This window comes from Rutilus rutilus (assembly GCF_951802725.1).
Source record: "Rutilus rutilus genome assembly, chromosome: 17".
NCBI lineage: Eukaryota > Metazoa > Chordata > Actinopteri > Cypriniformes > Leuciscidae > Rutilus > Rutilus rutilus.
Genome location: NC_140230.1, coordinates 13,062,888 through 13,077,875, shown reverse-complemented (window position 1 = coordinate 13,077,875; position 14,988 = coordinate 13,062,888). Strand labels below are relative to the sequence as shown.

Below are 14,988 nucleotides of genomic sequence, written 5' to 3'. Positions count from 1 at the left end.
CGAAAGAGATCTTCTGCTGCTGGAATCTACTCAACACACAAATATGAATTGGCACATTCGACGAATACGGTACTTTGTTGGCCCATTACATATTAGATCAATATAACAATTAAAATCGTACAACAATATCATAATTCTGAAATGATCTATTGAATTGATATAAAATTAATTGTAGTAAGATGTTAACTAATGAAACATAATGCAATATTTAATCATGAAATATTCTCAATTTATAATTTTTACGCTGGCTGCTTTTGTCAAGCTTTAACCTTTAACTATTTTTTGGAAATCTAAGTTTATCAGTAAACAAACTAATATTTTGTGACAGCTTAGGCTGACTTTATAACCCTGTAACCCATTTTGGCTAAATGTTATACATTTTGTATATTTAATTTAAATGTTTGTTTAATGTTAAATATTGTAAGGTCACACAAACTGTATTTAGACCTACCCTATGTTGCAAACCACATAGAAAAATGAATAGAAATTAAAACACCCAAAAGAAAAACAATACAAATGTGACATATGAAATCAACAGTTTAGATAAATATTTGAGCATCAACAATTATGGAATCGCACCCAGTAATATTTATCTATCATTTGAATAATTCATGCAATTATAGATCCATTCTATTTGTACTCAGTGCTGCAGCTGCCAATATGTATATCACACATGAAAAAAACTTCCGTTCCCAATATTTATATTGAGAATATCAAGATTATATTATAGATATATTAAATGCAATTTTATAAAGTGGCAAACCTTTTCAGTTTTAAAATGGCTAATTATATCACTGTGCATCGCAGTCTTATCTAAAGTTACATGAAATCAAAATTAACACCTGGTTTTTTTTTATGGAATATTGCAGTATTTATTCTAAATTGTTTATCTGTGCACTTTTTTTTTTTTTAAATGCACATGCCCTCTGATGATGTTTACTGGGGCGAGGGAGAGGCAACCTGTCACTCACATGACATCATATTGATATATTGATGACATCACAGCAATAACAAACCACAACCAACAAATCCTGACAGACAAAATCAAGTCCCGTCCTAAAAAATGTTCTTGTTCGAGAACCCATTTCATTTGGTTATACATGTCACAATAGAGAAGAAAGACTATTGCAACTTCTGTTTAATGCCGATTTTAAACATAAAGTTATAGTAACATTGTTTCTCTATATCAACATATAATTCAGGTCTGAACATTAAACCTAAATAATATGTTGATGCAGAGAACCAATAGTTCTCTGAAACAGAATGGTAAAAATGGTATAATAGCACATCCTTTTAAATTCCCCAAAAATAAAATGAACAATTATTGCAAACGTGAATTAGTGATATTTCAAATTCTTTCTAGAACATTAATTCATTGTCAGACTTCCATGTATCAGGTCGCATCCTGCCCCACTTCCCATAAAGACAAGGGAGTTTGTGATTGGCTCTCATCACAGTCACACTGGTGCAGGAGTCGGGCTTTCTGATGACCTCACACCAGTCGGGATAATCTACTGGTTGGGAGTTGCTGTCAGGGTGAGAACGAACACACACTGAATATGTGCAGGTAGATATGCTCCATCTTTTAACAGTAAAAGACTAAAAATGCTATGATAAAAATAAATCTGTTAACAGTATGTTTCCTTATATGCGATGCAAAAATGTAATCAAACAGGACATACAGTAAAATACAGTTTTTGGAAGTGAAAACCAAGCCATCTTATAATTTACAGTGGAAAAATTTACATTCCCCGTGTGGCATTTCAATTTTAATAGGTTTTCATTTAACTAATTATGTTTCTTCATCAGTTATGTACATTAGGGTTTCATGTTAAGCATTAAAGTAATGTTTATTGCATAATATGTACCTCAGCTTCTAGAAAAGGTACTTGTGATGAACTGATGTGTTGTACTGATGTGTTGTTTGGTGGTTGTCGTTGTATTATAAATGTACAAAGCATTACTGTACTTCAGTCGGTTGGTTTAAAGTAAAAAAAAAAGTTTACTGTAGATTTAAGTTTCATCCTTAAAACCTAAAATGCTGCTACCAAATTTTTACGGTAAAGTTCTGGGAACCACAGCTGACATTTTTTACTGTAAATTGTACAGATTTTTTTTTTTACAGTATAAGGTATAGATTTAAAAAATAACTTACTAATCGCAGCAGCCCACTCCAATGGGCTCCATACACACGCACTGGTAGCAGTCTTTAGTAATCCAACTCTCGCCAATGCCGAAGACCTGTCCTTGATATTCACAGATGCCTAAAAATAACACGAAGACGATTTATGATTCATCTCTCTACGTGTGGTGCATTAAACACAAACTCACTAATGCGCTGTGGAGTACCTTTGGTGTTGAATGTGCACTCTCCACCTCGGTTCACACAGAGAGTTGGAGCAAATGCGCTCAGCAGAAAGGCTGCAATCAGCACAATATGACCGGTGGGGACATTTGAACCCATCTGTACAAATAATAATACTTATTATTATTCAGTGTTTATTATGAATAATTGATGTGAACAATATGTTTGTACAGAAAAAAGTTCAGTGGGGTTTTATATAGAGCCTCAGTTTTAAAAGAACACAAAGTTTCTATAAGGAGAAATGTCTTAAATGATTGCATAATTCTTTCATGATTAACAAGTTATTAGGATTTTTTTCTAGTGATAAAGTATTTATAAGCTGCGTCATAAAGTGTAATTAAAATAAAAAATGCATTAAAAGTACATTAATTAATTAAAACTAAATCCATAAAATTATTCCATGGTGGAAACCTCTAAAAGTCTCTATGAAGCACTTTTTATTGAAAAGTAAAACTATAGTAAAAAAATAAATTATGATTACTGATGTTATTTTGCTTTAGATCGTTTATACAGTATGACTTACATCTTGTATCATTATATATATATATTTTTTTTTTTGTTGTTTTTTGACACACTAAGAACTGGATCCAAAACAGATTCAGATATGTAAAAATAAATGTAAAACTTGATAAGAGGAAATAAAGTTCTTACCTTTCCCTGTGAATCTTGTTTTAATAGATGTTTTCTGTTTTGTTCTCTGGATTCCTTCAGTGTCTCTTCAGTTTTATTGTGATGATGCTCTATGATCTCTGATATTTATACTTCTGTGACCCTCCTACTTCACAGAAACACACACACACACACACACATGCGCGTGTCTGGTTCACTATATCTTTGTGGGGACTCTCCATAGACGTAATGGTTTTTATACTGTACAAACTGAATATTCTATCCCCTACACTACCCCTACCCATCATGCATTTTTACACTTTCAAACAAACTCATTCTGTATGATTTATAAGCTTGTTTCCTAATGGGGACCTCAATTTAGGACCCCACAGTGACACAAGTACCCATGAGTCTTTGTGCATTCAGGTTGAAGTGCCCACCGGGATAGAAAAACATGTACACACACACACACACACACACACACAGCACGATTTCTTCAACACACCGTTATTTCTTTAAATAGAAATGATTTCAGTTGCATATTGCCTCAAGAGACAATGCACATTATTCTTGTTTTCATGCACAGATAACATTAGAGGTTGCAACAATAAAGGGTTTAAGAGTAACGGCCAAACAAGTCAAACAAGTATCAAGCTGTCAGGTAAAACTGCATGAATACATTTAGAAAAAAGAAAGCTTGTCAGATATAGCATGACAAGTAGTCATATTATGGCTTCATCTTATCGATGTAATCATGTATGTAATGTAATTACACTAATCTGGGTGTTATTTAATGTGTAACTGTGGTGAAAATGTCTATCGCATGATTTTAGCCCTTCAAGCCATACTCATAAGCGAGCAGTGAATTAGAACATGATAAATTCATCTTTGTGTGTATTAATAACAAATACTTGCAATACTTTTCTAACAATCTTGTGTTCACCTTTCATACACTATTCAGGGCTAAAATATATTGTTTCAAAATCCAAAAAATAGCGCATATATTGCATAAAGGACATTTCGATAACATTTTAACTTATACCTTTTACAAATATTGTGTGTGCTAGACGTTGTACATTGCACGAGCATACAGATCCTTAGGAATATGAAAATATTTAAATGAAATGTTTGTGCTATGGTGTGTAATGCAGCTGCTCATTTTTGGCATTTTTGCAATGGAGAGTTAGTAGATTTATTAAATTTATTACACATTTATTAAAGTGTTTTTTTATATTTATTTATTTATTATTGATGTACATAGGCTATCTGATGCTAAAAATGTTATGCTGTTCTTTCCATGTGCACATCAGTATCTATAGTCTCAGTAAAACTGGCAAATATGTTAAAAGATTATGTTAATTCATCTTTACCAATTATCAGTAATGATATCTAATAAAAAAGAACTTGGTTCAGTTGCTTGAGGCAGATAGGCTACAGTACTTTCTCTGCGTCATGTAAAACATTATTTAGACTGAAATAGCACGCACGCAGTTTCCAGAAACGTATAGCTGACGTAAATTGAGCACACAAACTCTGGCTTAGTTATGAGACTTTGCTTACTGAGTCATGAGTTAAAGGTTAAAATCATTTAAGCATCGCTACTTACACACACACACACACACACACACACACACACACACACACACACACAAACGCTACTGGCTAAGAACCAAAGAAAAAGACAATCATGGCAATTGAACTATAGAGTCATTCTGTCGTGAGCTTTTATTAGTTTTGGTACGACCCAATGCTCCTGTTAGATTGTCGATGCCAATGATGTGAGAATGTAGTATTGTTAAATTAGTCCAAGATTATTAGCCTAAATAGACGGCCAGTGGGCTGTTTTCCCGCTAGGTGGAAATCTTTTTTATAACAAGTTAAAAATTAAATCTATAAACACTGGCAATTTACTTATAGTGGACAAATATGCTAAAAGTCACAGAACTCAACCTAACCCATTTTGATTACTTGGTCCATGTTGAATAGCCCTGAATTAGACTATTTTGATGAAAATATAGCCTAATATTTTTTGTATTAAACAATTATATCTATTAATGTAGGTTGATTTTTGCATATGAGAACACCAACAACTGTTTGTCACATGTTTTTTCTTATATGTGAGTTTCACTTATTGACAATTGAAACCTGACATACATGTCTCTGTAAAAATAGCCTAACTTATATGAGTAAATGCAAGGTATTAAAATGTGGTTTTAGTTGTAGTATGTTGTTAGAAACAATTTAATAGTAGGGATTGTTCACCCAAAAATGAAAATTCAAACAAAAAGTTGTTTCAAACCTGTGTGAATTTCTGCTGAACACAAAAGAAGATATTTTGAAGAATGCCGGTAACCAAACAATTGATGGACCCCATTGACTTCCATAGTATTTAATGTATAGTCAGTGGGGCCCATCAACTGTTTGGTTACCCACATTCTTCAAAATATCTTCTTTTGTGTTCAGAAATATTATCTATTTTTAGAGGATTGTATGGTACTACATTATTTTTATGCAGTAGTTCACTTTTTGAGCATGGACCTGAAAATTTAATTTCCATCTTAAACTGTCATAAATCTTGAATGCTTTGAAAGTTTGGTTAGTTTTAAAGATGACATTTGGCAGATTATTGCTGAAGTGAAAAGAGTTTAAAAAAGTGAACTTGAAAAAAGTTATACAATTTTACATTTATTGTTATGAAAAAGGCACAAAAATACAATTTATAAATTTTTATATGAAATATATATTTTCCAAAACACGTTTTACTCTAAAACTGTGAGAAAATCAAAGCCATAAATCTAAACAAGCTGTGTTCCAAATGTGAGGTTGATATCTCAAAAATATTTGCTTTCAGTAAGAATTTGTCATGCGCAGTACCAAACATTTCCAGTAGATGACATTCATTTCCAGTGCATTCTCCCATTCATTTCCAATGGGCATTTTTGACTGCAAACAATACAAGTGTGACAATTCTTTTCAGGACCATTTAACCAGCGAGTGCCAAAACCTTTACCAAGTTTACCATTCCGATGAAGTAAAAAAAAAATTAAAAACATAAAATTTGACCAAACTGACCAAAAAGAACATTTAACATTCATGGAACCTTACCGTTTATTCCACAAAATGGTCTTTGTTGTGGAAAAAGGGGTCTTTGGATTATTAAATTGTTCTTCACAAAAAAAACATTTTTTACATTTTGGCTTAATTGCTCAGGTATACAGTTATTAAAGTCATGCAGTTATAAACTTTAAGATGAACTAAACAAAATATATAACAAAATAACTGTAACTAAGAAATGAAAGACATGAAAAACTGTGTAGTCTTCACTAAATGAGTATTGCATGTCCTTCTCAACATTATAAGGTAAGATTTTATAGCTCAAACGCTAGTAATCATGCCCAAGAAACAATCAAGAAAGTGATAAAAACTAAAAATTTGATGGACCCAAGATGATGAATGAAGAGAGGCCACGAATGTGAAGATTTGTGCCAGAGTCTGTAGGAATATGTCTGATATTTAGTTGACGTGATATAAGGAAAGCAACCGAATATCAAACATATCACACAGTCCCTGACTTATCAGACCCTCACCATCAACTTCTACAGCGTCTGAAAGAGAACAGAGAAGCTTTGAAACAGCAATTAAGTTAGAAAATATGAGACTAGATAGGAAAGAAATCAAAGGCAACACTAACTGCTTATTCTTTTACTGAGCTAATGATGAACCCTAGCCCTAAACCTAGCACTTTTTACATTTACATTTAATGTTCATTTATATAATAACTTAGGGTTTGGGTTATTTGGATGTAACTATGTATAATTTTCTGTTATTACTATACTAAGTACATATAACGTGTCACAAAGGACATTGAAATATAGTGTTACCAATTTATAAATGTAATTTATGTGTATATTTTAAATAATTTACATGGTCAGAAGGTAAAAGGTTCTAAAGAATAAAATGACTAAGATGAAGTCATTCGTAACACACATACACAACATTTTCATATGCATAAACTTACAAAGATTGAGCATTAACACACAGACTCACACAAATATACTCACTGTTTTGAAACTCCATCCATGAAATCGTTCAGATCCGGAATGTTGAAGTCATTTTTAGGGACATTTTGCCTGAAAGCATCTCCTGTTATTATATGGAGTGTGTGTTAGTTTCTACTGTCAGCTTAGCTATGTGTGTGTTAGCCTGTCATGTAGTGCTGTCTGTAAGCAAGATGATGTGCATGAATGTCACAAGTTTCAGCTGGGATGGGTGTATTTATACACCCCTGTCCAAAGTTTAGCACCCTTCCTAAACCCCAGCATACACACACACACACTCACTCACAGGGGTTAATTAAGAGCGCATTGATCACCTTGCCGCAGGCTCTTCCTCTTGCATTAGGCTGATCAATACATGTGATTTCACAGTCACACAGAGGGCAACAGGGAGGTCAGTCAGACAACCCTGTATTACATCTGCAAACAAACCATGTCCAAAGCTTAATTCCAGACAGTTGCATTGTAGATTTCTCTTTCAAATAAATGCTGTTCTTTTAAACTTTCTATTTATTAAATAATCCTGATGTTTTCCACAAAAAAAATATGAAGCAGCACAACTGTTTTCAACATTGATAATAATTGGACATGTTTCTTGAATCAGCATATTAGACTGATTTCTGAAGGATCATGTGACACTGAAGACTGGAGTAATGATGCTGAAAATTCAGCTTTGCCAACACAGAAACACACTGCTTTTTTTACAAATAACAGTTATTTTAAATTGTAATAATATTTCAGTTTCTATACTGTATTTTTAATTAAATAAGTGCAGCCTTGGTGAGCATAAGATACTTTAAAAAGTCTTACAGACCCCAAAACACTGAACGGTGCATTTAAATAAATTTGTAGAAACCTATATTGTAGCCTATAGTAAATGTAATCAAATGTATCAATGTAAATGTCCTTATGATTTTATACTTCTTGAATTACATGAAATTCTGTGAAAGCAAATATTTAACTCAAAGCAAATCTGATCTCAATTCCGAGATGCCTGTAAGAACCATGGAGACCAGTGCTGCAAAACAGAAGTCCACAGGTTACTGTAAGGAAGCCTGTTACACTATCCCGGCTTGTAACAAGCAGAACCTGATTTCACCAAGTGCAACATGTCCCTGGATCAACGTCTTTGTTGATCCTGGATCAACATTCTAATCAACCAAATTTGAGGGACAAGTTTACAGTTCATGTCAAGTTTAGGCTTATAAGCAGGGTTATGCTTCAACTTCAGTGTTATATCGTTTCCCTCTGATTTTAGGGATAACTTATGGGTTACATTTAGGCATAGGGGTTTACATCAAAAACCCTGTTTGTCTTTTTGCTTGTGCACTCTTGTCACAGAGAAAATATGCAGCAAAACAAGAGGCATCGACTTCATTTAGTTTGGGTTTGACTTGTTATAATTTAATATCCCCAAAATATAAAAGCTCAATTCAATGGTCACCCGAGCCACTTTTGCTGATCTTCAACATTGGGTATTCATTCCACCCTATAATGTGACATCCATTTGCATTGTGGCTGACAGGACTTCTGAAGGTCATGACCCAATGGAGTCAAACCTCAAGAGTCCATCTGTTCAGTTCTCATGATGCAAAGGTATCTTTCTGAACAATAAAAAGCCATGAATAAATTATTCTGTTGTTAATGTGTTTGATAAAGAGCTGGTAGTTGGAATTACATTTTACTGTTTATTTGCATTTAGACTTCTGAGATTCTATATTTTTTATTGATTTGTAAACCAATGTTCACATTATTTCTTGAAGCGGATATATGATTCATATTTCTGTACACTTTTTTGAAAAATGTCTCTTCTTTTGTATTTCTTACCAAGAAAATGAATCATTAATTGTCTAATGTAATAACATAAATTACAAATACGACTCAGACAACAACTTTACAATATAACTAATTTAAATACAACACTTGTTACACACACCCAAAAAAGAAAAAAAGAAAGAAAAAAAGTTTGGAATATTTGATGTAGCTAAAGGACAGAAAAAGTGCATTTATAAATTAAAAACAAAATTATACACATTTAAATAATAGATTTTCCATCATTTGTTGGTAATCTCCATACTATATCTTATTATTTAATTATTTGTATTTAGAGCAATTGCAATAGACCAGTGCACTACAGCACAATATCTACTAAGCTTTTGCATTTAATGCATTTTGCATTTTACCACATATTTCTTTGTGACGCCACAAAAAAAAAAAAATAATAATTATACAAAATACCGTATTATCATGCCCTTTTTGTTATTCCATGTCATCTATCTTGTCTGAAATGTAACATTCACGAACAAAAATATCTCTGTCTATAAAAAAACCTGTTACTATCTGTTCTACTTTGTTTGATTAATATGTCTGGACTGATATCTGGAAGCATATAATTTTCCTGTTGCTGAAGCAGCGGTAGAACAGTTGTTGTCTACATGCTTAAATTAACATTAAACACGTTAAAAGGTTACATAAGACAAGCCCAAAACAATATATATATATTATCTATTTCATCAGAGAATCAGAAATGAAGCAGATGTTATCTGCTTTCTGCCCCTCCCTCGGAGTCCCGCTGTACACAATGACCTTCTGAACGAGATGGGGCGGAAGAGAGACACTAATTGCTTCCCCTAATTGTGAGCCTGCGGGGTAATAAAAAAAAAAGAAAACAGGGGAGAGAGAAAGAGAAACAAAAAAGAGAGGGGATGGGAGGTACGCACACAATGGGAGCAGATACTAAGCCAATTAAGTTCACTTAGGGTCAGTTCTGTTCTTTATCAAAGCAAACCATGAAAAAAAGAGGAAGGCTTACTCATTACTTTTAATATTTCAAAACCTATCAACTGAGTTAATAAAATGGCATTGTTAGAGTATTCCATATTCACTAAAATTCTACTTGTCCCTCCTTTTCTTTTTTTAAATAAAACTTAGTGATGCACTTACTTATTTGAAGTGAATGGGGCCAATTGGTAAAAATTACAATACTCACTGTTTCAATAGTAACGTTATAGCAACAAGAGATATATACAACATGATTTATCTTACTAACTTTTTTCAGTAACGTTAGCGTTTTATTTTACAGTCCTGTTCCGCATGTACATACTATGTACTTATTAGCAATTAACTGGGTTAGAACTACCCAGCTAACACAGTTACGTTGTGAGGAAAGAAGAATATACAGAAAATAATTTCTTAGGATAACAGAATTTATGTTTTAGGTTTACATATTCATTGAATATTGCTTACTTACATTTGAATGTCAAAGCCTTCTTAAAATAAATTACATGAATACAATTTTTAGATTTGAGATAATAAAAAAAAGGAAAAAAACAGATGTATGGTGATATAGGTAAAACATATTGTGGGGGAAAATGGATATGAGGTTATTTAATAAGCTTCCTCACTTCACCTGTGTTTCCTCTCTGGCAGCAGCTTTCTTCAGAAATGTTGAAATCGTGGAGCTTTCCCTCTGTTGTTAAGGGGTTATTTTGTCGCTGCTAAAATAACAGAACATTTATCAATATTTGTTTACCGTGAAAGATCAAAACGCATTTTAACTAGTTTTAGACATTTTTTGCGCTCCGTGTAAGTGACGTCATCGATTAACAGCACAAACATTTATGTTAAATATCAGTTTGTTAAATAAATTAGCCAACTTCCAATCACCCACTCAACTGAGTTACTTTTATAAACAAGAGTTTAGGTTAGTTTAGTTAAGTTAACGTTACCTCTTCTGAAACTGACTTTTTCCGAAGACACTAAACTATTTCTATTAAGTAAATATTCAACAGATGTGTGTCAATAACACGTAAGAAAAGTGCCAGGAACAGGTGTGTGTATTATTTGTGTGATTTTAGAGACTAAACTCACCTGAAAGCAGTGAAAACAACAGCGAGAGAGGGAGTTTGCTGCTTGTCAGTTGTGTTTGTTGCGCCGTTTCCATGGCAACTCTGCGCGCTCCAGGGTTTGAAAGCTACTCGAATGTTCAACGCGCACGCAATCAAGCGCATTTACTTTTATAATTGAATTTTTTGTTTTTGTTTTTACGAACACTCAACCTCCTTAATAATAATTGATATATATATATATATTAGGCTAATATTAGGGCTGGGGGAATTAACGTTTTTAACGTTAACGTTTTTAATTAATAACGCAATTAACGCAGCACTTCTTTTTTTTTTTCTTTTTTTTCTTTTTTTTGACTCGTTTTAATGATTTCCTGTTGCGGCTGAAAAGGCCGAAAATATGCCGTCCCGCCCCTCCGTGTCGGCGATCAGGTTTCATTTTCTTTCATGAGCGGGTCTTTTCCGCTCTGTGTATGTGTGTGTGTCGGCGCGCTGCTGCACTCTCTGCTCAATGTTCTGCTCTGTCGTTAATGGCCCAAACGCTCGAATCATGTACCGATCACGCACTGGAAAAGCAAAGTCCGCTCAAATAACGTGAAATTTCTCTGTAGTAGACTTCTGTTTGTTGAGCTGGTATAGCCATGATGGGCAACAATGGTAAAATGACCTGCTCTGGTAATAATAGCTTTGTAGGACTATATATTTTATTTTGATAATAAAAAAAAATAAAAAAAATCTGTTAAATTGATTATGTTGATTGATTATTGAAAAATAATAATATATTGATATATTGATATTATTTTAATATAGGGCTATTTTCTGTTCCTTTTTTTCTTCCTGTGTTGTTTAATTTAATTAGGTGATTCTAAGTTTAAATATTGATGATTACAAGCTTGGGGGAAATGCAATTAATTGCAATTAATTACAGCAAATTTTGCAATTAATTAGTTAATTGTTTTTAACCGATTCCCAGCCCTAATATATATATACACACACATATATATATATATATATATATGCCTAGCCTATATATAAACGTTGTATAGGCCTTTAAAGGTTAGGTTTATATTTATGACAACGTTGTGAGGACGTTGTGGTAAAGTTACATTTTTTATAATCTAATGTTCCAGAAACGTCGTGGGCACGTCGTGGGGACTCACGTCCTCAAAAGACGTCGCTAGTTTATCCCAAGGAGAACGTTGCAGAGACGTGGTCCACTCACCAGATATAACTTTGGATCTATGAGAATGATAACCGTCACCACGGTCTTACCTTGAATGATGCTATTGTGCTGCCTTTCCTCGTGACCTAATGTAAACTAATTCAAATGACTGACCTTAAGTTGTTGGTTCCCTTTATAACATCCGGGTGTACCGAACACTTCCTTATACTGCCACATTGGCCCTGTAATACTTGGCAATGGTGCAAGGTGAGCTTCATGAGGCCGGTGCACATATGTCTGTAAGTGCCACTTCCTTCATTGCCGAGTGGCCAGACTCCTGGTAGAATGAGTCACCAACTTCCCTGGAACTGGTAAGCTCTGGCTGGAATACACTTGTGCAATACTGTCCACTATCCAACGTGATAGGCGCTGTTTCAAGGCAGGTTGTCCAACATCATGTTCTTATCAAAACACACAAACAGCTAAGTGTGTGAATGTTGCAACGACTGTGTGCGCTCAATGTGAAGTGCTCAAACTGGACACAAGGTAGTGATATCAAGCCCTGTACTTAAAAGAGTTCAATTACTTGATCATGCGAGGATTAAGAACCTTAGGCAAGAAAGCCGAATAAAATCCCTGAATAATCTGCTTTCCACCTCAGACAGTCCTCACTTACTGTTAAAGAATGTATTTCACCCATTCTTTTTGCTGAACAGATAGCAAGAAGGAAAACTGTTTTCCACGTTAGTGATTTAAAGGGATACTCCACTTTTTTCGGAAATAAGCTCATTTTACATCTCCCCCAGAGTTAAACAGTTGAGTTTTACCGTTTTAGAATCCATTCAGCCGAACTCCGGGTCTGACGGTACCACTTTTAGCATAGCTTAGCACAGATCATTGATTCTGATGAGTCCAGTAGCATTTCTTTCAAAATGACCAAAGAGTTTCAATATTTTTCCTATTTAAAACTTGACTCTTCTGTAGTTAAACCGTGTACTGGCGTAATGATATGACGCAGCGCCTGAAAATAGGTCTAATAGGTTAGACAAACTTAGTCCCGGTCACGTTGGAAGAAGTTACCGAGCTGGGGACTATTTTCAGGAGCTGCGTCATATCATTACGCCTGCTGCACTCATGGTACAGCCACATAGTTCCTTGATTATTACGCCGGAATGAGAGTAGTTCCTAGCCATATAGGCTTAGAAAATCGCAACTTTTCATTTTCCGTCGATCTTAGTACACGGTTTAACTACAGAAGAGTCAAGTTTTAAATAGGAAAAATATTGAAACTCTTTGGTCATTTTGAAAGAAATGCTACTGGACTCATCAGAATCAATGATCTGTGCTAAGCTATGCTAAAAGTGGTACCGTCAGACCCGGAGTTCGGCTGAATGGATTCTAAAACGGTAAAACTCAACTGTTTAACTCTGGGGGAGATGTAAAATGAGCTTATTTCCGAAAAAAGTGGAGTATCCCTTTAAGATCCGCCTGGGCCAATAGTTCAAATGGGGATTTAGGCAATGATGACTGTAGAACCATGGGAAGATCCTAGGGTGGTGATCTTAACTTTTTTTCCGGATAGAGGCAACGTGCCCCTTTAAGAAATTGAGACACCAACATGTGTTTACCAATTGCTAAGCCTTCCTCAATACTGTGCAGCATGGGAATTAGAAATAGCCACAACATAAACTTTCACTGTGACTGAAGAAAGCATAGAATAGAATCAAGACCACAATAGACGGGGCGCAGGTTTCTGTCCTGACACCAACTAGATGTACCGCATCACGGTACAAAATATGACCGCCGCTCAGGCCTGCACTGGCTTTCCACAAAAATAAATGACGTGGAGTAATTTGGCTGTATTGCGTGTTTATGTATATACCTAAAAAAAGTAATAGTATGTGCATGTCTGTCTGTGTGTGTGTGTGTGTGTGTGTGTGTGTGTGTGTATGTGTGTGTGTGTGTTTGTGTGTGTGTGTGTCTGTGTGTGTGTGTGTGTGTGTGTGTGTGTGTGTGTGTGTGTGTGTGTGTCTGTGCGTGTATGTATGTGTGCGTACATGTGTGCGCGTGTGTGTTTGTGTGTGTGTGTCTGTGCATGTGGATTTGTATGTGTGTGTATGGGTGTGTGTCTGTGCGTGTGGATGTCAGTGTGTGTGCATGCTTGCGTTTGTTTGTATTCCTGCATGTGTGTGTGTGACAGTATCATCCTAAACCAGCAACCCTTCGCTCAACAGCACCATCTACAGGCCGATGAGTGTACAGTCACTAAATGTGCACATAAATGAATTTATTTTATACCCCCCCATGGATGAAATTCTACAAAACTTAGCAGAGGATACCCCCAGAGGATGTCAAGTTAATCATACACATGAAATATGGTGCAGTTCTGAACATCTCCACTGAAGATAGGGGCGATTAAAGCAGAATAATATTGCATTTTCATTTTTTATGGGAGGGGCGCAAATCACAAATGAGTGATTATGGGCTAGGTTGATGTGGGCCCTTAGGAGCAACATACCATAAAAATTTCTTCATCCTCGGTGCCACGGTTCAGGTAGTTATTTAGGAAAAACTGCATTTTTTTGGGTTTGGGGGGGCCCAGCGCGCGGGGGGGGGGGGGGGGGGGGGGAGTGCCCCCCGGGGACCAAACGAATTTTTTCCGTAGAAGTCTAGTGGGGCTACATGCCCACCAAATTTCATGTTCCCCGGTGTTTCAGTGTCCCTGGTATCGTTGACGAAAAATTTACGGGGGCCCCAGCGCAGGGGGGGGAAGTGGCCCCCGGGGACCAAACGAAATTTTTCCGTAAAAGTCTAGTAGACCAACATACCATAAAAATTTCTTCATCCTCGGTGCCACGGTTCAGGTAGTTATTTAGGAAAAACTGCATTTTTTTGGGTTTGGGGGGGCCCAGCGCGGGGGGGGAGTGGCCCCCGGGGACCAAACGAAATTTT

The 14,988-nt window shown here is 35.3% G+C and overlaps 1 protein-coding gene across 1 annotated transcript; it reads right to left on the bottom strand.

Moving 5' to 3' along the window:
- Positions 1 to 641: 641 nt before the first annotated feature.
- On the bottom strand, positions 642 to 3,302 carry LOC311276089 (prostate-associated microseminoprotein-like). The gene is made up of 4 exons (XM_084385580.1): positions 3,017 to 3,302; positions 2,350 to 2,464; positions 2,156 to 2,264; positions 642 to 1,528 (listed from the first exon to the last, which is right to left on the bottom strand). Exons 2-4 carry the CDS (start codon positions 2,462 to 2,464, stop codon positions 1,360 to 1,362), a joined length of 393 nt encoding a protein of 130 aa, XP_084241706.1. The 5' UTR covers positions 3,017 to 3,302; the 3' UTR covers positions 642 to 1,359.
- Between the last annotated feature and the right edge of the window lie 11,686 nt (positions 3,303 to 14,988).